This window comes from Lepidochelys olivacea (assembly GCF_965140295.1).
Source record: "Lepidochelys olivacea isolate rLepOli2 genome assembly, chromosome: 9".
Lineage (NCBI taxonomy): Eukaryota > Metazoa > Chordata > Testudines > Cheloniidae > Lepidochelys > Lepidochelys olivacea.
Window position 1 is genome coordinate 37,578,078 of NC_140419.1, and position 23,761 is coordinate 37,601,838.

General features: G+C 44.1%; 1 protein-coding gene across 1 annotated transcript in view; it reads right to left on the reverse strand.

Moving 5' to 3' along the window:
- SGPP2 (sphingosine-1-phosphate phosphatase 2) overlaps window positions 1–23,162 on the reverse strand; it is a gene marked incomplete at its 5' end in the record, with an annotated part of 81,307 nt that extends 58,145 nt beyond the window's left edge. Inside the window, one exon of the mRNA XM_084639716.1 lies at window positions 22,941–23,162. Coding sequence (XP_084495842.1) covers window positions 22,941–23,162 — 222 coding nt within the window. The remainder of the gene's footprint in view (window positions 1–22,940) is intronic.
- Window positions 23,163–23,761: the final 599 nt, after the last annotated feature.

Genomic DNA, 23,761 nt, shown 5'->3' on the forward strand with positions numbered 1-23,761 from the left:
GATAAGTGCAGGGTCCTGCACTTAGGACGGAAGAACCCAATGCACAGCTACAGACTAGGGACCGAATGGCTAGGCAGCAGTTCTGCGGAAAAGGACCTAGGGGTGACAGTGGATGAGAAGCTGGATATGAGTCAGCAGTGTGCCCTTGTTGCCAAGAAGGCCAATGGCATTTTGGGATGTATAAGTAGGGGCATAGCGAGCAGATCGAGGGATGTGATCGTTCCCCTCTATTCGACATTGGTGAGGCCTCATCTGGAGTACTGTGTCCAGTTTTGGGCCCCACACTTCAAGAAGGATGTGGATAAATTGGAGAGAGTCCAGCGAAGGGCAACAAAAATGATTAGGGGACTGGAACACATGAGTTATGAGGAGAGGCTGAGGGAGCTGGGCTTGTTTAGCCTGCAGAAGAGAAGAATGAGGGGGGATTTGATAGCTGCTTTCAACTACCTGAAAGGGGGTTCCAAAGAGGATGGCTCTAGACTGTTCTCAATGGTAGCAGATGACAGAACGAGGAGTAATGGTCTCAAGTTGCAGTGGGGGAGGTTTAGATTGGATATTAGGAAAAACTTTTTCACTAAGAGGGTGGTGAAACACTGGAATGCGTTACCTAGGGAGGTGGTAGAATCTCCTTCCTTAGAGGTTTTTAAGGTCAGGCTTGACAAAGCCCTGGCTGGGATGATTTAACTGGGAATTGGTCCTGCTTTGAGCAGGGGGTTGGACTAGATGACCTTCTGGGGTCCCTTCCAACCCTGATATTCTATGATTCTATGATCTCTTAGCTCAGTTCTGCACATACTCCAGGATAATGTGTGAGGAGTTTACAATGCTCACAACAGCAGCGGTGAGCTGAGCAGGTTCCATGCTTCCTGTGGTATGGCATCTGCACAGGTAACCCAGGAAAAAAGGTCCAAAACGATTGTCTGCCATTGCTTTCATGGAAGGGAGGGAGGAGCGACTGATACCATGTACCCAAAACCACCCTTGACGATGTTTTTGCTCCATCAGGCATTAGGAGCTTAATCCAGAATTCCAATGGGCAACGGAGACTGCAGAAAAGCTACCCACAGTGCACTGCTCCATAAGTCAATGCTAGCCACAGTATCAAGGATACACTCCACCGACTTAACATACTTAGTGAGGACATACACAATCAACTGTATAAAACTGATTTCTAAAAATTAACTTCTACAAAATTGCCCTAATTTTGTAGTGTAGACATACCCTTCAGGAGACACTACTAGGAATTTGTGCAAAGGATTTTCAGATGCTTAGTTAACATTTGCCACTTCTTCATTCTTTGACTAGCAACAACATTAAGTTAAGTTTGAACCTAGCTTATAGTAAACCATTGCTTTGTGCTTACTACAAGAAGGCTGCTGCCATTTATCAACTTCATCCTATTATACAGTGTTTGGAGGCAGAAATCAATTGTATCCTCTCCCCTACAATATGAGACTCAAGTCACTTGATGACCATGAAAAAGTAATGAGATGACCCTGCATAGGTCATCTGCAGCTGGGCTCAGATCTCTGGATCTAAAAAAGAGACTCTGTTGCTAGAGCTAAGAAAACCAGGACTTTCAGCTCAAGAGCATAAATCATTATGTAGATTACAAGACAACTTGCTGTTTAGCAGTGAGACCAAATATTTAATGCCAAGAAAGATGCTGGACAGCTGAAAGTCTTACTATAGTCGGAGCTCGTATCATAACTTATAGTTATGTTTACCTAACAGTTCCCCAGGTAAGACCCCATTACAGTTACTTATACATTTTCCAGACTTTAACTATTCAGGCTGAAGTTTCCCATACTGAGTGTCTGCCTTATGTAAGCGGGGGAATAGTCCCGCTATTGTGGGGAACTTTCCTGGCTTCTGTACTACCCCGGTGAAGTGGGCTAGCGAAAGGATCTGGGTCCTCGCTCCCACTTCCTTTACCCAGTGGCCTCCCTGCCCTTGAGGACTCCCCTTCCACTCTCCTGTCTGGCAGAGTCCTCGTAACCCCAACAAGGCTGGGCCCAGGATTCCTGGGGGGCTCGATCCCCAACCCTACTGTGGTCAGCTAGGACAGGGGCTAGGGTGTCCCCACTTCGGGGTACTCTCTCTGCCCTGGGCACTTCTCTGACCCACTGACCATTACATACAAGTTAAAGCAAATGCAAGTTATTTCATCAACAATTTATTTTAAAAAGAACAAGGGGAAATGGGAAAGGTTAAAGGAAACATCACCCCGCTCTGTGGCAGGGAACATCACAAACAGTGTCTCTGGAATGTCAGGGCACGTCACAGTCTGTTCCTTGTGGCTTTCTTCTCAGGCCCTGGTTGTGCTACAGGGATGCTGTGGGTTGGACGCTTGCTCTGGCGGTGGCCACATGCTCTCAGGCTCTAAGTGGTAGGACCCTTCTTCCCAGCATCGCCCCTGCCCTGTCGGGGTTACGATCCAAGCCTGACCTGCAGAGCCTCTTGGCTGAGGCGTCTCCCTGTGCTGGGCCCGCTGCCCAGGGCCCCCCTCGCTCTCCCCAGCTGCTCACTGCACCCAGCTCCGGACTGCTCCAGCTCCACCACTCTGTCTCAGCACTGCTGCTGCTGCTGCGCCTCCAGCTCCCTGGGCTCTGGCTCTGGTTACTACAGCTCTGCTCCCAGGATAGGTCTGCTCTGCAGGCTGCTTCTGTGACTCTGCTCCCAGCACTGACCTGCTTCGTGGGCCGCTTCTCTGGCCCCTCTGGCTCTGGTTGCTGCAGCTCTGCTCCCAGGGCAAGTCTGCTCTCTGGGCTGTGCCTCTGGCTTTGGGGCTGCAGCTCTGCTCCCAGAACAGGGTCTGCTCTCTCTGGATCTGGCACAGCTCTGCTCCCCAGCTCAGCTTGGGCCCCTGCTTTCTCCTTAGCTTGGCCCCACTCTGTCTGACCCAGGCAAATCCAGCTCACATGGAGGACGGGACCTTCCTGGCCTCCTGACTCCCTGATTAGCCTGCTCGCCCTGTCATTCAGGCTGATCTGGACCATTGGCCTCTCCCCATTGTTCCTGGGGGCTGTCAGTCTCAGAGTCCTGATTCCCCATCGACCCTTCCCCCTCTTTAATACTAGAAGCTAGAAACTAAAACACCCCCACTGAATGTTAGTAAGAGGGCAACAGTCCCTGACACTTAGGCTGAATGTTTTTGGAAAGTTTCTGCTAAAATGGTTCAGCTGTTTCAGAGAATGAGTCTAGGGAAATTGTTATGCCAAGGTGAAATTCTTACACAACCATTTCTTTGGACAGGATTCCAAAACTCCACACGCTAGAACAAGAACTCAAAATGTGGTGATGGGGAGGGTGTCAGGGAATATATCTTTTCATGTCCCATGAAAATCTACCCAAATTTAGCCAAGTTAGAAGCCCTTGAAAGAACTCTGTTCATACATAGTCAGTAAAGGCTTGTTAGAGAGTTTGGCAAAAAATTTTGAGAGATTCCATCTGCTTAAAAGTGTGGGCTGAGCAAGCTTTCCCTGAAATTGATCTTCCTGGCTACCACAGGTTGCTATGGTGCTAGCCACAGCAACTGAGAGCAGGCAGACTCTCCCTTGTACTTTGTGCTGTCGGGTGAGGGGGGAGAGAGAGCGTGAGGGTGGCTAGGAGACAGGAAAAGCAGAAAACAGAAGCACAAATATTAACACCTAGAGCACACTCCCTACCAAAACCTGGAAATTCACCCAAGGCCCAACATTTCTATGTTCCTCTGCTGTGTCAGCAAATAATCTTGAAACCCCCTGGTAGTGTGTGTGAGTGCTGACCAGAAAACAAAAATGAAATTTTGTGAAAAACTCTTAAGGTTTTAACACATTTTTTTTTCAATGAAAAATTAAACTAGACTAATTTGTCTAAACTGAAACTTTTCACATAAATAATCTGTTTCAACAGGAAGGCTTCTCAGGTCCAAATTGGAATGTGTGGTCACACAGACACAGCCTCCAAGAGCAGCCAATAGCCCCGTGGCTAGGTTCAAGTCCTTGCTCTGTAAGGGTGGGTGTCTCTCTCTTTCTCTGAAATGCCATCTTGGACCAGAGGAGCCTTCCTGACACAAATTTTGTCCAAACGTAAGTGTCTGAAAAAAGTTTGTTTTGACAAATCAATATTTTCTAATGGAAAAAAAAGCTGAAGAGTTCCCAACCAGCTTTAGTGCCTGATCTACCCCACAGTCAGCCTACTACTTCTCCCAATTACTATGTTAGCACACATGGCAGAGGTCGGTGCTGTGGAGGTAAAGATCCAAACACTGTTAGTGACCCAGGTTCAGATTCTAGGCAATGGAATTCCTATTTTACTGTTTTTAAAGATTAGGAAATTAAATAAATAAACCCTAAATTAAAACATTCAGGTTGCAAAAAGAGGCACTCAAGATAGGAAATGCTAGAACTAAGGTTACCTGAATTCGGTCCTCCCTCTTTCAGTAGTAAAGAGTAAAGCTGAATACATGGAACTTTATTAAACCTTGTGGGCTATTCTAATCATGGTATTGAGTTAATTCCAGCCTAACTCCTTGCATTCCCTGTTCCACTGGTCCCCTCAATATCAGTCCCTTCAGGGAACATGGGCCTTCTGACTCCAGTTCCACTCATGATACAGCTTCCCTATTTTAGACAGTTTAATATCAACATTAAAGCAAATTATTGATGCCCAGATCCTACCCTCGTCCCTTTGGCCAGAGGCTGCTAGCACATAGCTGAGCTGGAGTCTAGTCTTCACCACAACACAGCTGGTTAAATAGTCTTTCAGATGGTCTGGTTTCCTGTTGAGGAGAATAAACTGGGAGTGACCTCTCCCAGGCTAGCAAACTCTTGGTGGAGTCTCTTCCCTCTCTGTGGAGGTGACCTCCAGATGATTCTCCATCTCTGTTCTGTGGTTATCTCTGTAGGCTTTCTCTGGGTGTTGGCTGCTGGTTTGTAAGTGTCTTCTGTTCCTTTAGATCACTTGTCCCTCTTGTACAGTCACCCTGTGAGAGCTGGCTGCCACTGCACCCCTCATGACTCACTGAATTCACTTCACTCCTCTTGGTGTTTTTTCAATGGCTGGATCCTCACAGGAATTCCTGTCTGCATGGCCAGTAGGTAAGGCTAAAATTTAATCATGGAGGTCACGGATTCCGTGATTTCAGCCAGCCCTGGCTGGGAGCTGCAGGGTCCCCTGCTGCCTTGGGCAGCAGGGGGAACCCTGCTGCTGCTCCCAGCGGGGGGAACCCTGCTGCTGTCTGGTGGGGAGACCCCCAGAGTGTCTGGCTGCTGTGGGGCGAAGGGGGAACCCCCACTTCCCCCTGCTGCTGCTCCTGGCAGTGGGAACTCCTGGAGCTCCTGGCTGCTGTGGGGGGCAGGGGGACCCCTGGAGGGGAGCCAGCAACGAAGGGTGACCCTGGAGCTCCAAGCCCACCCACAGCTGTCCAGGCTCCTCCTTTTATTATGGATATCTTTAGAAAAAGTCAGAGACAGGTCACAGGCTTCCATGAATATTTCGTGGATTCCCCATGACCTGTCCATGACTTTTACTAAAAATATCCATGACAAAATCTTAGCCTTACCAGTAGGTCATTGGCTAACCTGTTGTACTTTAGCACATGCTTCCTCTGATTGTTCTCTATCTCCTCTGTGTTACCACCATCCTTCTGGCTGCAACAGGCCTCCTCATTCATAGCAGGGTTTTGGGGCTTCGTCACAGCAATGGACTATTTTAGAACTCCTGTGAGGGGGTATTCCTGTGTGCCAAAGATGCTCGCAAGCGATCTGAATCAGAAGAAACAGCCTTGTGTAACACTCTTAGCAGCTTTCACAGCTGATTCCACCTTGCCATTACTCTGAATATGCTGGGGAGGAGATGTGGTGGTCAAACTCCCATTTTCATGCAAATTCCTTGAATTCCTCCAAGGCAAATTGGGGTCCATTGTGGGTGAATACTGGACCCAGAATGTCATCTCTCTGTGGGCCTTCAGTTTCCCAAACACAGACTTACTTCCTGTATCAGGTAGGGCATCAAACTCCCAAAATTTTGAATAATAGTCCACTGTAATCATGGTAAATAAGTCCATTCTCATTTTCCCATAGCCAAGTGAACAGCCTATGTGGTAAGTCTTTCTGCTGGTAGTTATCACACAACTGGCAGGTTCAAACCCTTCTATCATGAAGTGGAGCTGTGTATTCATTCCTGGCCTGTAAACATACTCTTGAGCCCACATAAGACCACTGTCAATGCCCAGGGGCAAGGCACGTATTTTTTGCATTATCTCTTTATATGAGAGTCTGGGACAACAGCTCTGTCCTCAAAATATGGTTTGCATTCTGTACGCTCAGCTCATCTTTAGTTTGAAAATATAGTTCTGCTCCTACTGGTAGATGGCGTTTGTCTGCTGGCCACACTGCTAGTATCACTGTCTTGACTAGAAGTTAGATGTTCCTTTCCATAACTACTTCCACTTCCATCAGCTCACTGTTGAACTGGGAAATAGTGCAGCATGTCAATGGATTCCACGTCCTGATCTCCTTCCCACAACTCATGGATGCTGAATATGTATGTCCTACTCAGGGTGTCAACTACCACCAATTATCCTGGACAATATCTGAGCTTCACCTGGTTTAGGGCCAGAAGTGCATCAACATGTGCTGCAATCTCTGGAGCACTCAGAAGGGGCTTTCCCATGATCGTCTCCAGGGGTTTGTGATCTGATTGCACTAGTACTGGAGAACCATAGGTGTTCTGATAGAATCGCTCCTCTCCAAATGCCATAGTTCTATTGTTCAATCTCTGGTTTCAGAGTAGCAGCCGTGTTAGTCTGTATTCGCAAAAAGAAAAGGAGGACTTGTGGCACCTTAGAGACTAACCAATTTATTCCAGCATAAGCTTCCGTGAGCTACAGGAATGCATCCGATGAAATGAGCTGTAGCTCACGAAAGCTTATGCTCAAATAAATTGGTTAGTCTCTAAGGTGCCACTAGTACCCCTTTTCTTTTTGCCCAATCTCTGATAGGGCTCTGCCAGCATAAGTGGCCAACTGTTGCTGCAAAAGAGTTATGCCGGTCCTTTCTCCAATGCATCACACTTGAGTGTCAGTGGCTCTCCTGGCAGGCAATACTTCAGGACAGGGGCATCCATCATCATTTGGGGCTGTTGGGGACCTGCCCAGTTCCAGTCAACATCTGTGAGCTGATGTATAGATAAGGCTACTGCAGCCAGGTGTTGGACTGAAAATTTATCATTCCTGTAAAGTGCTGTACCCCTTTTCACATACACTGGAGCTGGCATATCCGACTGCCTTCATCTTGTTGGGATCTGCTTTCAGTCCATCTGCTGTGAGCAGATGTCTAATGTATGTCACCTCATGCTGTTTGAGTTGCATTTTTTCTGGGTTGAAGTTTGTTTTTGTCCCTGCATTGCAGCACAAAAGCTTGTAGTTTTGTGTCATAGTCTTGTTCTGTTTCTGTATCATTGCTCCCTTCACCTTCAATGAGAGATATCATGTGCAACTATTTTTAGCACAGGCCGTACTTGAGTGCTTGAGCAAGTCTTCTCTGAAACACTTTTGCTGCTGGGCTTATGCCCATCAACATGCGCAGCCATTTGTAATGACCAAATGTTGCAAAGGTTGTCAGCATACTGGATTCTTTATCCACTCCTATATGCCAAAACCTATTCCTCACATCACAGACCGCAAAGACTCTAGCTTTGGAAAGTTCTATCAAAGTGCCATCAATTGTGCGCAGTGGATAATAGAATCTTTTCAAAATCCATTCAATGGCTTTGTGTCTACACAGATGCGTAACTTACCTGATGGCCTCTTTATCACCATGCTATCACCCAGGCTGTACTCTCCTATACAGATACTACAATACCCCAGCTCTGCAGACTTTCACATCCTGGATTACATAGTGTTGCTTGAATTTTATTCTGTAATAAGCATACAGTTTCTACTCTGGGGGTCTATGTCGAGTCACAGCTTTCCTTCAAGGCAACAGTCACCTTTGAAAACATCCCCATATGCATTGTCTCCATTGTCCATGGGACTTCCCTTTTCTCTACTTGCACTGCAGCTATAAAATTTGTATGGCTATATTCCCCAAGAAGGGTCCATGGTGCTTATCATCCACCACCACAAAGTTAAGTAGGTACTGTCTTATTTTTCAAGTTATTTACTATGAGGTCACATTTTCTCCAAATTTGTATGTAGCAGTCACTGTGTTCATAAGGCTCTTGCATAAGGCTTCATCCCTTCCCCTTTGGACTGGTATCTAGTGAAAAAACCTGTGTCCTTCCATAGCTTTGTTTTGCTTTGGAGAGCAATAGGTCCTCAGGGCTTCTAGGACTGAGGCAGTGGTGAGTTTCAGAGTGGTGCAGACCTCTCTGTCTTGTTCCCCAATAAGGCAAAGTAACAATTTTAGGTTCCTGGTATTATCTTGCAGCCTGGCCATGTCTACTTACAGCTCTAACTCCTCTTTCTACTGGGGTCCACTGCTGGGCTAGGTTTGTGTCTGCAAAATCCAGGGATCTAGAGGGCTTCAGACCAAGTCCCATAGCTCATGCTGCCAGCCGCTGCACTTCAGGGAATGAACAGTGTGACCATGTTTCACTCAGAGTAAGTCTGAATACAGGTTAAGCTGAACAAGTGGAACTTTTTTAAACCCCGTGTACTGCTCTGTCCATGTAGCTGACTTGCTTCCAGCCTAACTCCCACAGCCCCCACATTTTCTACTTTTCAATATTTTCTCCTCTTAATCAGTTCCGAGATTTTCCTTCATTTCTGGTTCTACCAGAAACCCCCCCACAAAACTCAGGACTTCAATGACAAATTCATCCCTGAGCATAGTTCTTTTAGATAGAAAATTGCCCATTGAACCAACATAAAAGCTAAATTTGGAGAAGTCTATAATAATATCTACTATCTCTTCTACCAGATCATGTGTCAGGCCAAGGACACAGCCTGTGCAACTAAGAACATCCTCCAGTGTGAAAACAAAGCTATTCAACAGCTTCTTTTTTTAATTGGTGATTAACTCAAACCAAAAGATTGCTATTAAGGAAGCCGTGCATATAAATAAATAAATAAAGCTGTGTATATTTTTGATAAGTGTAGAAGGTGCATCCCTCAGCCTCTTCAGAGGTATCCGTGTTTGGGGTCACAAAATTTGAACAACCTTGTCATAGACTGTAGGAAAGAGCATGGCAAAGAGGGGGATTTCCACATTCTTAAGCACCAACTGGAAGGCAGATGCTTGTTTTGGAAGGAACAAAAAGGAAGGGAAAGGAATTGAATGATTTATTTTCTCCCTACTTGCATTATTACTTCCTTATTGCACAAAAGAACTGTTCCTCTGTATTTTCATTAGAGAGGAAAACCAGGTTTGTCCCAGAGTCTGAAGGGTATCAAGGAGCCTACATTTGAAATGTTTTAGCAAGTCCTGTTTTCCTCATTCCTCACACTACTTCTGTTAAAGCCAAAACATCTGAGGAATGGAAAAAATCCTGTTTTAAGAAAAAATTAGATGGTGAAAATTTAAGCTATATGGAGAGAGATTACAGAATTAGACTAAAATTCCCATCCTCCCGATTTCAAGATATAGCCATCAGAAGAAATTTGTGAACTCAGTGTTGCTCTAGACGTCTAAAATGAAAAGATCACCAGCTGCATATTTGGACAGGAAAACTACTTGCCTCAGATGAGTGGTTCTCAATCTATTCTCTAGCAAGGTTCCCTCCCCCCACCCCCCACTCCCCGTCACGGGCCACCTTTAGGATTTATGGCGCCCTAGGCGGGATTATTAAACTGGTGCCCCTATGCCTGACTTGCTCTTAGCAACACAAACATAAGCTTACAGTATTGGAAAACTTGCCACATGCACTTTATTAAAAACAGTTTAACTTAATTAAGCACACTGTAATGCTGGTGGACTAGCACTAAAGAAGCAGTGCAATAGAAAAAATTCTGATTTATTGACAGAATGATGCAAATAATAAAATTTTTTTAATTTGTCAACATTTTATTGGAAATTTCTATGAAGAGGTATTGAAACAAGGATTTGTTTTTAATTAAGAGCGATCTTTCTGGCTTTTTTGGCTGCAAAAATCAGTAATAATGTCATCGTATGACAAAGACAAAGTGACGTCTTGTTCGATTGCAAGAATAGCAAGACCAGTCAATCATTCCTGACTCATTGTAGAACAGAGATAGTTTTTAATGAGCTTTAGTTTTGAGAAACTCCGTTCTCCTGATGCTACTGTTATAGGAATTGTGAGTAGAATACAAGTGGCAATGTACACATTAGGATATATGTCAACAAGTTTGCTGATATGAATAAACTGTACAATGTCCATCACCGATTTTGCATGCGGCAACGTTGATGACAATGTACTCAATTCTTCGTACAGTTCAAGTCCATTTAAATCAAAACTATCACCGTGCTTCAGGAGGCTCTCTAGGTTCTTGCACTTCATTTGCTGCTCTTGTCTTCCTATTTCGTTGAATTTAGTTGTGTCATACAAAAATCCAAACTGTTCATGGTGTGCTCATAAGGTATTAAACCTTTCATCAACGGCAGATATTGCTTTAAAAATCACAACATTAAAAAATTCAACCTCAAATTTTTTTTCTGGATCATCTATGGGCTCATCTGCTTCTTCATATTCTGCTTGGCATTTTTTCCTTGAAACTCATGTCACGTTTGGACATGGAAATTTTGGTTCTACACAGAGAGCCTGTGCAAGCTCTCTTACTGTAACCTGTGCTTCTTTGAATCCATTTTCTCTGTATTTCACTAAAAAGTCTTGTGCTGTTTAGTAAGGTAAGTGTTGAATCAAGCTGCATCGTTGGACTCTGCATTATTTTGCTTACACTTGAGATTTTAACAAGAATGCCATACCAGATTACGACAGATGTTAGAAACTTGAAGCTGGATATTTCAGGGGCCAATGACTATGCTTCACTTTTAGCTTTTGGATCTCTGGCTTCTTCTGAAATAGCAATCAGTGCTTCATAAACTTCCTCAGATTGATATCTCAATGTTTTTGCACTTTCTACTCTGCTTTCCCAGTGTGTCTCAGATAGAGGCTTAATGGTAATACCACTGACATGTGTTTTGAATATTTGCCATTGTCGAGTGGAAGCTGAAAAGAGCACGTAAATGCGTTGCAGCAAACCAAAAAAAGAAATAGCTTCTACAGAAGACTTGGCCATATCACACACAATCAAATTAAGGCTGTGGCATACATACAACAAAAAAGGCTCGTGAATTTTTTGCCAGCAATCTAGCTTTCACGTCAGAAATGCATCCTCTCATATTGGCACCATTATCATAACCTTGTCCTCTAATGTTCGTTACGGACAATCCCATTCATTTTAGTTCATCAGGGAGAGCTTGAAGAAGTCCAAAACCTATAGTGTCGTCATCTTCTAAAAATGTGATAAATGATTCCTTGACTGTAATCTGTGCTGAATCACTAATGTCGACAAATCTCACTACTGACGACATCTGTTCTTGATGACTTCTGACCAGAGTGCAATCTAGAATTACGGCAAAATATTTTGCCAAAGTAACCAATAAAACAATTTTGTCTCTCACTTTATCACTCATTAGCATGATCAGTTCATTTTGAATTCTTGGTCCCAAATAGTGGTCATGTATTTCATTTTCAGTTACTCTTTGGAGAAGTTCACTCATCACCATGTCAAATTTTCCCAGCAGTTGTACAAGGCCCAAAAAATTGCCATTTTTGGACTGGAATAATTTCTCAACGCTTCCTCTAAAAGCAAGATTGTTTGTCGACAGATATTCAACAATAGATAATAGACATTCAAGAACACGACGCCAATGCTGCTTCTCTGACTCCAGCAATCTTTGATTTTGGACATCAAGAGTTGTCTGATTGTTTTAACCTTACACTCAGCTCAAACCATTTGTGCATACTTTCAATGTGGTGTTGTGCCTTTTCATGTTGCGGTAATACGTGACTAAGATTTTTCCAATCATTAATACCCATGGTTGCTATCTTAAAATTGCAACTATTGAAAAGCTTGCATGGGAAACAAAATATAGCATCCTTGCATTTAGAGTACCCAAGCCACCATCCGTTGACAATTGCACCATTAGAAAGTCTTTTGTAGTAATTGTTTTCTGTGAATTTCCTATTCAAGACCTTTTATTCTCCAGGGCCTTTCTCAAGTATAATGGCACGGAATTAGTTGTTTAAAAATTGCGGCCATGTGCCAGTGTTATCTATATCCCATGCTAGTACAGCTTCAACTGTTGTAATTTCTTGTTTTGTTTCTGCATCTGTTTCAAATGATTGTTCTGTGTATTGTTGCATTTCTTGAGCTTCGTCTGCATAAAAATGGTCTTCAGCAGTTACTTGATGATCTTGATCAACTTTGTTGTTTTCATGATGTACAAACTTAAGTATAGAACCCTTCTGTGCTTGTACAGCTAATCCTATTTCATCTTTCCATTTTCTTTTTTGCGACCTGGAAAGTTGTTTTTTGATACAACATAACTTATAAGGGTGTTTTTTAAAGAAATAACTGTTTAAATTATCAGATTTAAAATAACTAAATATAGGATAGTCGTGAGTCTGTGACCTTGCGCTAGTGTGAAGACACCTCACAAGGTGCTCTACCCTGACTGAGACACAGTAGCGTTGGAAACCCATGTCATTTTCACAAAGCCACTTTTTAGTTTTAAATGTATAGTGGGCATCAGTCTTAATGTTAGTTACAACTCTATATCCACCTTATACTGTAAATAGATCAATGGCATTATCCAGTTAAATAAGCTGGGTTTCCAAACAGTGGCAAAATATAACCCTAGTTTTACTCCCAGGTAAAGCACAAAGTGACCAAAATGAAGTCAGCACAGAATCATCTCATCTAGATTAAGGTAGCACAGAAATGTTACAGGAGTCCTATTTGTGCCTTATTTTTGTTTGGAAAGACATTCACAATAGCAGCACGTTTTGGGCATGGCCAGAAATACATGATAAATCACTGCCTCTAAAGTTCCATCAAAAACTGACATTTCCACAGCTCTAGCATGATCTGCTGCACCGATTCTTCACAAGGAAGTGTCCCTGGCCTTCTTAAACTCACATTAACTGTGTATTTACTTTATGACAAGTTGGACAAACATTGTGAAAACATAAGACATTGGCTGCCCAACCTCACTGACTCACTGGGAAAAAAAAAGCAAGAGAATCTTAGTACAACATGTGGTCACTCTACACACTAGTAAGGAGATGAGCATATTACAGTTGTTGGAGGGCTCTATTTAGCAGTAACAGGGCTACAGGAAAGCCAGTCAACATTTTCTGTTTCTCTGATGAAAACTGGCCCACTCCCTGCCCCAAACCAAACTTGTCACAAATAATTGTCAACAACTTAATTTTCTGTTTTTGGCTAAGATATTGATTTAAAAAAATATATTGAAATTGGATTCAGGATTGTTAGCAAGCATTTTTGGCAAACAAAGTTGTTAAATGAATCTAAATGGCAACACAGTACTGCTTTCATGCTTGGCTCACTCAGCCCCCCAGCCTGCTGGTCCAACAGCTGCAGTAGAGGAGGAGATAGGTGGGAAGCTGCAGTACCCCAAAATCCACCCCTTGGGGTGCAACAGCAAACCCTCAGGCCTGATCACACGCCAGTGGGCACCACCGCCAGCCCATGGTGAAGTTAGCACAGCATCTGATCTCAGGGACGGGGCACCCACGGAGCCACAGCAGCTCATCCTGTCCTGCGCAGCTCCCCTCCCCCCGCATGAGATGGATCACTGCCAGCCCAGGGGAGAGATGCGCTTCCCAGCTAGGGTGACCAGATGTCCTGATTTTATAGAGCCAGTCCCAATATTTGGGGCTTTGTCTTATATAGGTACCAATTACCCCCACCTCGGGTGATCAGACAGCAAGTGTGAAAAATCAGGACGGGCGGAGGGGGGTAATAGGAGCCTATATAAGAAAAAGACCCAAAAATTGGGATTGTCCCTATAAGAGTGGGACATCTGGTCACCCTACCCCAACCCCCATCCTGATTTTTCACACATGCTATCTGGCCCAGCCAGCTGCGTGTGACCATTCCAATCCTGGCCAAGGAGGTGAGTTACTGTCACTTTCATTCCTCAGCACGCAGCCAGTCAGCCCCCCCACCCCTCACCCAACCCAGCCCTGCCGGAGGGGAGGGGGGAGAGAGGGGTGCTCTGTGGGGGGGGGGAAGAGAAGAATGGACATTATGGGGGGCAACAAAGGATACTGCAGCCGCCGAGCCTGCCTCACCTCATGACAGGGGAGAGAGTCACACTCACAGGTGAGTTCCTCCTTTCCCCACCCCTATCCCCTCTCCTTCCCAGAGACCCCAGCAGCCAGTCTCCTCCCTCAGACTGTACTGCGTTCAGCTCTCTCTAGGACCCAGCAGCCCTGCTCTTACATGCTCCACTGCTTCCCATCTGTCCGGACTCCCATCACAGTGGTGTCATAACGGCTGCCTATTCTGCCTATGGCTAAGGACGGCCCTGCCTCCCGCCCACATACATTCTTCAATTCTTCTCATCTCATCAGCCCTTTGTTTTTATTTTGGTAGGGATTGAGAGGAAAGTTGACTGGTTTATTGTGGAGAGGTGTAAGGCTGCAAGTTACTTCAGGAGAGCCTGAGGAGGAATGCATATGCTCGCCTTTTCTAATATGTCCAGGTGTTTGCTATTTCTCAGTTTGTTGGCTTTTTGTGGATGACACAGTGCAACTGTGTAAGAGGATCATCATCATTCACTGGTAGAAAAACCAGCATGGAAGGCAAAGGTTCTGGGGTTGTTGGGGTTTTTATTTTTTTTAATACAGAAAGTTTTCTTAATGTTTGGCTTTAGAAGTCAATTCTAAGCTTGAAATTTCACTATGAAAGTTTGTCATTTGCTACCAACTGTGATGTATATTTAGCCTATGGCTCAATTAATACTGTTCATTTGCCTATAGAACAAGGTTTCTATTTTCATGACAATTTGACAAGTGGCACAAGGCAGCAAGATTTCAGAGAAACAAACAAGGCAAAATTAGGTAGCTAATTTATTTCCTCCAGTGTAGTGCAACAAATTTTGTAAGTTCATTGATATGGGTGAGGGGAAAATGGGTTTCCTTTGCAGCTGAATTTAAAATCCTAAATCAAAATTTTCTAAGCTTGGACTAAGTAAAACTTGAACATGGTTTAAGAAGATGGTTATGGTCCCAGGTAGACTCTCCTCTACAAGGCAAAGCCATGTTATAACCAGCTTAGTGGACAGTGCTCTCATTTTAGCTGTGACAGTAGCATTGATGTGCATGAACTTCATCTACACTAAGAGAGTGATCCATTGTTGATGATGGTTGTAGATAGCAACATAGGTGCTGGAACTAGGGATGCTGCAGCTTGAACTGCAGTGGCTTGAAGTGGTTTCCATCAATAACAGGATTTAGAGTTTGGTTCAATAGCTCTCAGCACCCCCCACTATAAAAACTGTTCCAGCACCACTGGAAGCCATTCCTTCCTTCACTCTTCTCAACATCATTAGTTGCTAGTGTAAACCAGGCCAAACTGATTCAAAAAGTTATAGGCAGTGTCCTTGAGGCCAGGAGAGCAGTAGTTTGAACCCACTGTCAGCACTGAGTCATCCTCCTACTATCTAGAGACCCTAATGATCTAGCAACACTGAAGAGAAGCTATTAGAACCACAAATTCAGGCACCTGAAAAGGTGGGTCGACCCTTCAAACCCAGGAGTGCTCCTAGCGACACAGTTCGGCCAATAACATTGAGTGCACCTTCTTCATCAAGGCTTAACAATACATCAATTCACTATACGTCAGCATGCTGCCAGGCTTCAGGAAAACTGGCACTGCAGGTGGACTGTTGTAACAACCTCCCAGTTCCCTCCCACAATGCTTAGAGCATTGTATCCTCTTCTCCATACAGCAGCTCCTTTCCCCTTTTAAACAGGCTACTCCTAACCAAGGAACTCTGTCATCACTGAACAGTGCTTATTGGAAACACACCACTGAATGCAATACAAATGTTTAATACATATTTTAATACAATATAACTGGACTGGTGAAAGCCATGGTATGGTCTTCTCCTGTAAAATGAAAGATGACACTGATTAGCCTCCTCTTACATACTACATAGAAGAGGGCAGGGAAGGAGAGAATGTAGTTTTATATTGCAATATTAAAAACTTATCTTAATATGAATCAGGATTGGTAGACATCAGGGAACTGACTGCAGCAATTTACACATCCCAGACACCTTTGAGAAAAACAACAGAAGAAACATAGCTGACCTCCAGTAAGACAAACAACAAAACTGTCACTAAACAATGACCTACACATGGTTGCTCCAGATAAACTAAACCATTTTTAAACCAGTGCAAATCCCTATAGGTAACTTTTTTTTAGGTTTAAAACTGGATTTAAATTTAGCTAGTGTAGGTAGATTTAAACATGCAAGCTACACAGAACCATTTTAAACAGGTATTTCCCACAAAGAGTTTTGCACCAGTTTAAGCTTATTGTCCTTCACAGATTTTAATTAAGCCTGGTGCAACTTGTGCATGTATAAACAAGGCTTAAGCAAAGCTACCCACCCAACCTTAAGAAATCCTAGACCTCAATCTTACCAGCAGGTGAGATTCTAGCACTCAGCAATCCTTCCCCATGCCCAAGATGAGTAGTAAGTGTCTTGTAGGGACCATCACCACATCTGGCAAAGAGAAGAGTAACTTGTTGGGGGTCAGATGACTTTCCCAGGAAGGTCCTTTTTCCTCTAGACCTGTCCTGTATAATCCACTTCTGTGAATCTCTGGAGTATGGGGGGAGAATGAGAAACCATTAACTCAGCTACAAGACAGAAAACATAAGCATAAAAGATTAAGATATTCAGTAAAATTACATAAAAATCAAGCAACTTACCTCCTCCACTAGCAATGCCTACTGTAATCATTGCCAGGATTCCAGGACTGCAGATTTGGCGTTAGGATGAGAAGACAATGGCCTCCAAGGACAGTAAAGAAGATGGGACTAGAACAGTGGCGGACTGTGATGAGTCCACCCTTCAGTAAGGTTTTAGATTATCAAACAGTGGTAACAATGGCAAGCGTATGTCATGTTATGTGGCTGCAATGCATCTAGAATTAACAGATGTGCAATTTCTCCTAGCCATTCCAGCTATGGACAGATTTCATCTATACAAAGGTCAACTTACAAGACTCCTACCAAGAGTACATCTTTATCAGAGGTCAGCACTATATTCACTTTTTTAAAAAAAAAAAAAGAGAGAGACAGGCTGATACCAATATGGAAACATTATACCAGTCAGGAGTCCTTTAGACAATTAATGTATCTACAGAGTAAATATAGATATCCTTCCGTAGTTCAATGAGATGCCCTTGAGCATCTGTTGAAATGTTAAGACATCAAAGCTAAGACAACATTTATTCAAACCATTTATTTGGGGAAATTTATATTTCTCACCTATCCCTAAATTATTGTTATAACTTAAAAGAAATGGAGGAAGAATATTTTATCTGATCTTATCTACAAAAGAAAGAATCATCCAGAAGTTGGGACACTATTGGTAAGCAAAGGGAACCTGTTTTAAAATGCAGTTATAGTTTGTCTAGAACCTCCATTTGATTAGGAATCTGAACACTTGCCAAAATAACATGGGGCAAGTTTTTTCAGTAATGGTTTTGTGTTAAACTGCCAAGGACTTCAGAAACTCTCATGACTAAACTCCCTAAAAGCAAAAAAATTCAGAAATGAAACCCCAGTGAGTCTGTTACACTAAAACCACAAAGATGTTCAGGAAATCAGGAAGTATTAAAGGATGGTTGGCCCCAGGTATAATCAAGACTAGGGGCAAGTCTACACTACAGCGCTACATTGGCACAGCTGCACTGCGATAGCGCATCTGGTGAAGACACGCTATGCCAACGAGAGAGCGTTCTCCCGTCGGATAATTACTCCACCTTGGCAAGAAGCAGAAGCTATGGCATTGGGAGAGCATCTCCTGCCCACAATAGTGCCAGCATGAACAGTGCAAAACTTGTGTAGCTTGGGGAAGGAACTTTCACATCCCTGAGCAACATAAATTAGATCAACTTACTCAGTAGCGTAGACCTGTCCCTAGGAAATATTTAAGCACCTCTATTACTAAAGGTCCTCATCTTTTCCAATCCCTTCCAAAGAGCACCTCGATCTTTAGGTGTTTATCCTCATAAGGCTGGGAAGTACTATTAGTCTCATTTTACAGATGGTGAGCTGATGTACCCCCCCGCCCCAAAAAAGTGACACTTGCGCAAAGTCTCACACAGACTGTAGCAAAGCAGGGAATTGAACCCTGGTCTTCTAAATTTCAGGATAGCATCCTAACCACCATGTTATCCTTCCTCTGCCTATGTCTGCAGAATCTGAACTAATAAGTCAGAGGTGTGAACTGATCCATTCATCTCAGTGTGTATTAACTCAGAAAACCAATTATTTTAAATGTCAACATTGTTATAACAACTTTCTCTGACAGTTAAAGTATTAACTATTTCTCTGTATTAACTATTTCTGGAAGGGAGGGTCCTATTATGAAGATTTGCATAATTTACTGTGACTGCAGACCATTTTGACACTACAAGCAAGAGGACTTGGAACAGTACCATGAGTGAGTCTTCCTGACCTTCCAATCAAGGAAGAGCCAAGCAGAGACCAATGGGGCATCTGAGGCCCTCCAAAGGGGAGCGGAGTTCAAGAAGCCTCTAGGAAGAAAAGCCATGTAGGGAGAAACAGCAAAACCCATGTATTTAGACCCCAATGAAAGGAAGCTGATCGCAAAGAACTAAGAGCATGAGTGAGCATACTTGGAATACTTGCACAATTTCATGTGGGTGAGTTTATTTTGTGAGCTGAGCTTGAAAGATTACAACTCCAAGTACACACCCTGCCTTTTCCTGAATGATCTGTAACAAATCCAATTTGATGCAATGGGAGACAACTGTACATGCACACTGCACCAGGCCCTTCTTGCACTTTTTCTGTGTGTAATACAAATGCATAAGACTAAATATGTGCATTGTAAATTTCAATCCTTCAGCGCTTTCCTTGCTTGGTCAAGACCAGAGAAAGCAAGGAAAGCACTACCTGTATACAGCCACACTCGCAATGGACAGAGCTGACTAAGGTAGAATAGTATCAGAGGGGTAGCCAAGTTAGTCTGTATCCACGGATGTAGTGGCTGGCTCACTACAAAAGCAATTTTTTCCTCTCTTGGTATTGACACCTCCTCATCAATTATTGGGAGTGGGCCACATCCACCCTGACTGAATTGACCTTGTCAACACTGGCTTTCCACTTGTAAAATAATTCCCTTCTCTTCATGTGCCAGTATATTTTTGCCTGTATCTGTAATTTTCACTCCATGCATCTGAAGAAGTGGGGTTTTTTACCCATAAAAGTTTATGCCCAAATAAATCTGTTAGTCTTTAAGGTGCCACTGGACTCCTCATTGTTTTTAAGGCAGACTAATTACACTTTGGGGTTAGCAGCATTGGTGTAGCTACTTCAATGGAGACCTCTAGTGAATTATCAGTCTGGCTTAGTGACCTTAGGACGTTCTTGCTGGCTGCAATCTAGAAGGGGGTCTAGAAGCGATGGGGGTGTCAACATCTCTCTATCACAATAATAGTTGGAGGGAGAGAACAGCCTTCTTAAAAATTAAGGTAATTCAGGCAACATCTCACCTCAGAATGCTTCTTTTACATTTAGAATTGGAATAAGAACTTACAAATAATTTCTTGAATTAGTATCCATAGTTAATGCTGTGCACCTCATTGACGCAGGCTTTGTTTTTAGTCAAGAAGACTTCACTCTGATTTTCACTTTAAAAATTCTCCTCTATATTTTGTCATCTATCCCCACTCTAGCTCTTTAGTTCCCTTTTCTGGCTATAACTATTAGGGATTGTGTAAACACAAATTTGTACTAGTTTAATTCAACCAATTTAGTTGAAGCAAACCCCTGTGCTGAGACACTTTTTTAACCAATTTTAAAATCAGTATCAACTTAAGGTTGCTCTTTATGAATTTACAGGAGCAAGCAAAACAGATATAAACCAGGTTTTGGCTGATGTGTCTACACAAAGTTGCGTTGATTTAGCTCAGTGTTTAAAAATCACACTTTTAGTTAAACTGGTGCAACTTTGTGTTTGAACCAAGTCTTTATTTACTTTCTGTTCTGTTCTCCCCACCCCACAGCTGATTAACACTTATCATATATCTATATATCAACACCTGTGGCTTTTTGACCTGTTAGACAACCTTTTAGTTATGGGGTCAGATCCTCTGCCATGTCAATGGAGTGATGCAAATTTACTTCAATGAAGTTATGCCAGTTCACAGCGTCTGAGGATCTGAACCATGTTATCTTTCTATCTCCTATGCAGAAACCAGCTATATTTATCTTCTTTCCCAACACCACTTTTTCTCTACAACATCCCCAGTACTTTGCCTTGTCATCCACCTTTCCCTCTTCTGACATGGTCTTATAAACTGACAAACTTGGCCATGCTCCTCAGATCAGATTTTCTTCAGAGCCTTAAAAAAAAAAAAATAGATAAAATGAAAACCAGACAAGTTTTATAAACAGCAGTATCCCTAGGTGATTTGAAGTTTCAGATTAATCAATAACCCAGTGATCTAAGCATGGACACTATTTCCCTTAGCGCCCCTCCTCTATTTGTGCTACGTTGATGACATCTTAATCATATGGACCCATGGAAAGGAGGCCCTTGTTGAAATCCAGGTGGAATTCTTCAATCTGTAGACCACCATCAACCTCAGCCTGGACCAGTCCACACAAGAGACCCACTTCCTGGACACTACAGTGCAAATAAGTGATGGCCACATAAACACTACCCTATACTGGAAATCTATTGACAGCTATACTTCCCTGAATGGATCCATTGTTTACAGCCAAGCCCTAAGAGACAACCGAATTTACTCCAATCCCTCAGACAGAGACAAACACCGACAAAATCTTCCTCAAGCATTCTTAAAACTATAATACCCACCTGGGGAAGTGAGGAAACAGATTTATAGAGCAAGACGGGTACCCAGAAGTCACCTACTACAGGACAGGCCCAACAGGGAAAATAACAGACCACCACTAGCTATCACATGCAGCCCCCAGCTAAAATCTCTCCAGCACATCAATGATCTTTTTAATGTTTCTCTCAGTGACTTATTCTTGTAGGTACAAGGTATACAGTGTCATTTCTTGACTCTTGTAGTCAGATATTAAATTGTATAATTTATATATTTATATATATACTTGTATAATTGTTGCACACTATTTTCTAAATTAAAATAAACTTTATACTTAGAATTTCTGTTTGCTAGGTCTGTTTATGCTAGTGACTTTCAAAAACAAGCATGAGTAACTGAATTTCACATTTGAAGTTGTACAGTCAGATTCTTTGTTGATTGCTACCTAGAGTTTAGATTTGCTTTCATAATTTGCTTTCTTGTGTCTATGCTGTTGTTTGTTGCCATGGACAGGGCTAATGTTATAATGTATGTATATGTATGTATGTGTGTATATATATATATAGTATATATAGCAGTGACTTTTTGTACAGTTGAAACTAGAAAATGAGACCAGTGCTGTCTGTGTACAAACTACAAAACAGATGGAATGCTGACTGGCTATGTCTGAACAAATAGAAAGATTGTGGCACTTGCTGATGGTAGGATAGCCTCCTGAATAAACCTCAAATGTGGAAAAGTTGAAGGATGTACTAAAATGTAAAAACTTTCCCTGAAGTGCCACTTACTATTATGAATGTTTCCTGAAATTAAGGTGGAAATAGCGAGGAGTCTGGTGGCACCTTAAAGACAAACAGATTTATTTGGGCATAAGCTTTCGTGGGTAAAATCCCCACTTCACATGCATGGAGTGAAAACTATAGATGCAGGCATAAATATACTGACACATGAAGAGTAGGAAGTTACCATACAAGTGGAGAACCCGTGTTGACAAGGCCAGTTCAGTCAGGGTGGATGTGGTCCACTCCCAATAATTGATGAGGCGGTGTCAATACCAAGAGAGGGAAAATTGCTTTTGTAGTGAGCCAGCCACTCCCAGTCCCTATTCAAGCCCAAATTAATGGTGTTACATTTGCAAATGAATTGTAGCTCTGCAGTTTCTCTTTGAAATCTGTTTTTGAAGTTTTTTTTTGTTGAAGGATGGCTACTTTAAATCCACTGAATGCATCCGATGAAGTGAGCTGTAGCTCACAAAAGCTTACGCTCAAATAAATTTGTAGTCTCAAAGGTGCCACAGGTACTCCTTTTCTTTTTGCAAATATGGACTAACACGGCTGCTACTCTGAAACCTACTTTAAATCTGTTATAGAATGTCCAGGAAAATGATCCTCTTTCGCTTTCATTTGAAATGTCATTTTCTAACTTTCTTGCTTTAAGTGACCCCACCCCTCCCTACAGTCCCTCAGTGACTCTTTCCAAAGTTCCTAGGCTCCCAGTAAAGTTTCACACTTTTAAATCACGATGAATTTCTGCATCCACCTCCAAGAGAGTAAAGTACCCTCTAACAGCAAAAGGTTATTAAGGAATTCCCCGAGGGGTACACGCCCTCCCACTTTGGCCTGCGGAATAAAGGAGCGGGGAAGGAAGGCAGAGAACAAGATCACTGAAAACACCCCTCCTTCCCCAAGATTGCAAGAGAAATGAGGCAGGGAGGACAATGGAAGTCAATAAATATCCCAAAGCCACTGATGCACCAGGAAAAGGAGGGGAGGGAAATGGGAACTCCCCCCCATTTACCCCACCGGGGAAGTGGGGGCATAGGCGCGATGAGAAGACGCCGCCGCCGCTCGCTGCTGAGGCTGGGGCTGGGGTGGGGGCTTCCCTAGTCCTGGCTGGCGCGTTACCTGCGGCGGGGGGCTGCTCTTCACACCGTTGGCCTCTGGCAGCCGCTGTCTGGCGGGGCTGCCCCCGGGGCAGGTGTCCCGGGCCGGGAGATGGTCCCCACCGCCCGCGGTCCCCGCCAGCCCGTCGCCGGCTCCTTCCCCCGCGGCGGGGAAGAGCCCGCAGCAGCGCTGGAAGCGGGCGACAGGCTGGGAGCTGTGGAGGCTGCGGAGCACCCGGGCCATGCTCCAAGGACGCGAGCGCCCGAGCCGCCTGCGCGCTGCGGGAGCCCCGGCACTGGCAGCGCCCCAGGCCGGCGGCCGCGGGTCACTGAACAGGTGCAGCCGCCTGCCCCGGCCCCGGCTCCGCCCCGCGCAGGTGGGCCTCCCCCGCCTGGCTGCGTGGCTGCTTGCGGCTCCCCGCACCGCACGCCGGCACCATGCGCCCCTCTGAGCCCCTGTCCCCGGCGCCATGGGGTGTGCGCGCCCCTCTGAGCCCGTCTCCCCCCCCCCAACCCCTCCCCCGGCACCATGGGGTGTGCGCGCCCCTCTGAGCCCATCTCCCCCCCCGAAACCCTTCCCCCTAGCACCATGGGTTGTGTGTGCCCCGCCAAGCCTGTCTCATCCCCACCCCAGCAGGGGATGTGTGCGCCCTTCTGAGCCCATCTCCCCACCAAGACACACACCCCCTGGCACCAGGGTGTGTGCACCCCTCTGAGCCCATCTCCCCTCTGAATCACCTCCCCCTGCCACTGTGGGGTGTGTGTGCCCCTCTGAGTCCCTCTCCCCTGCACGGGGGTGTGTGTGCCCCTGTAAGCCCATCTCCCCCCTTCCCAAGTTCCCTC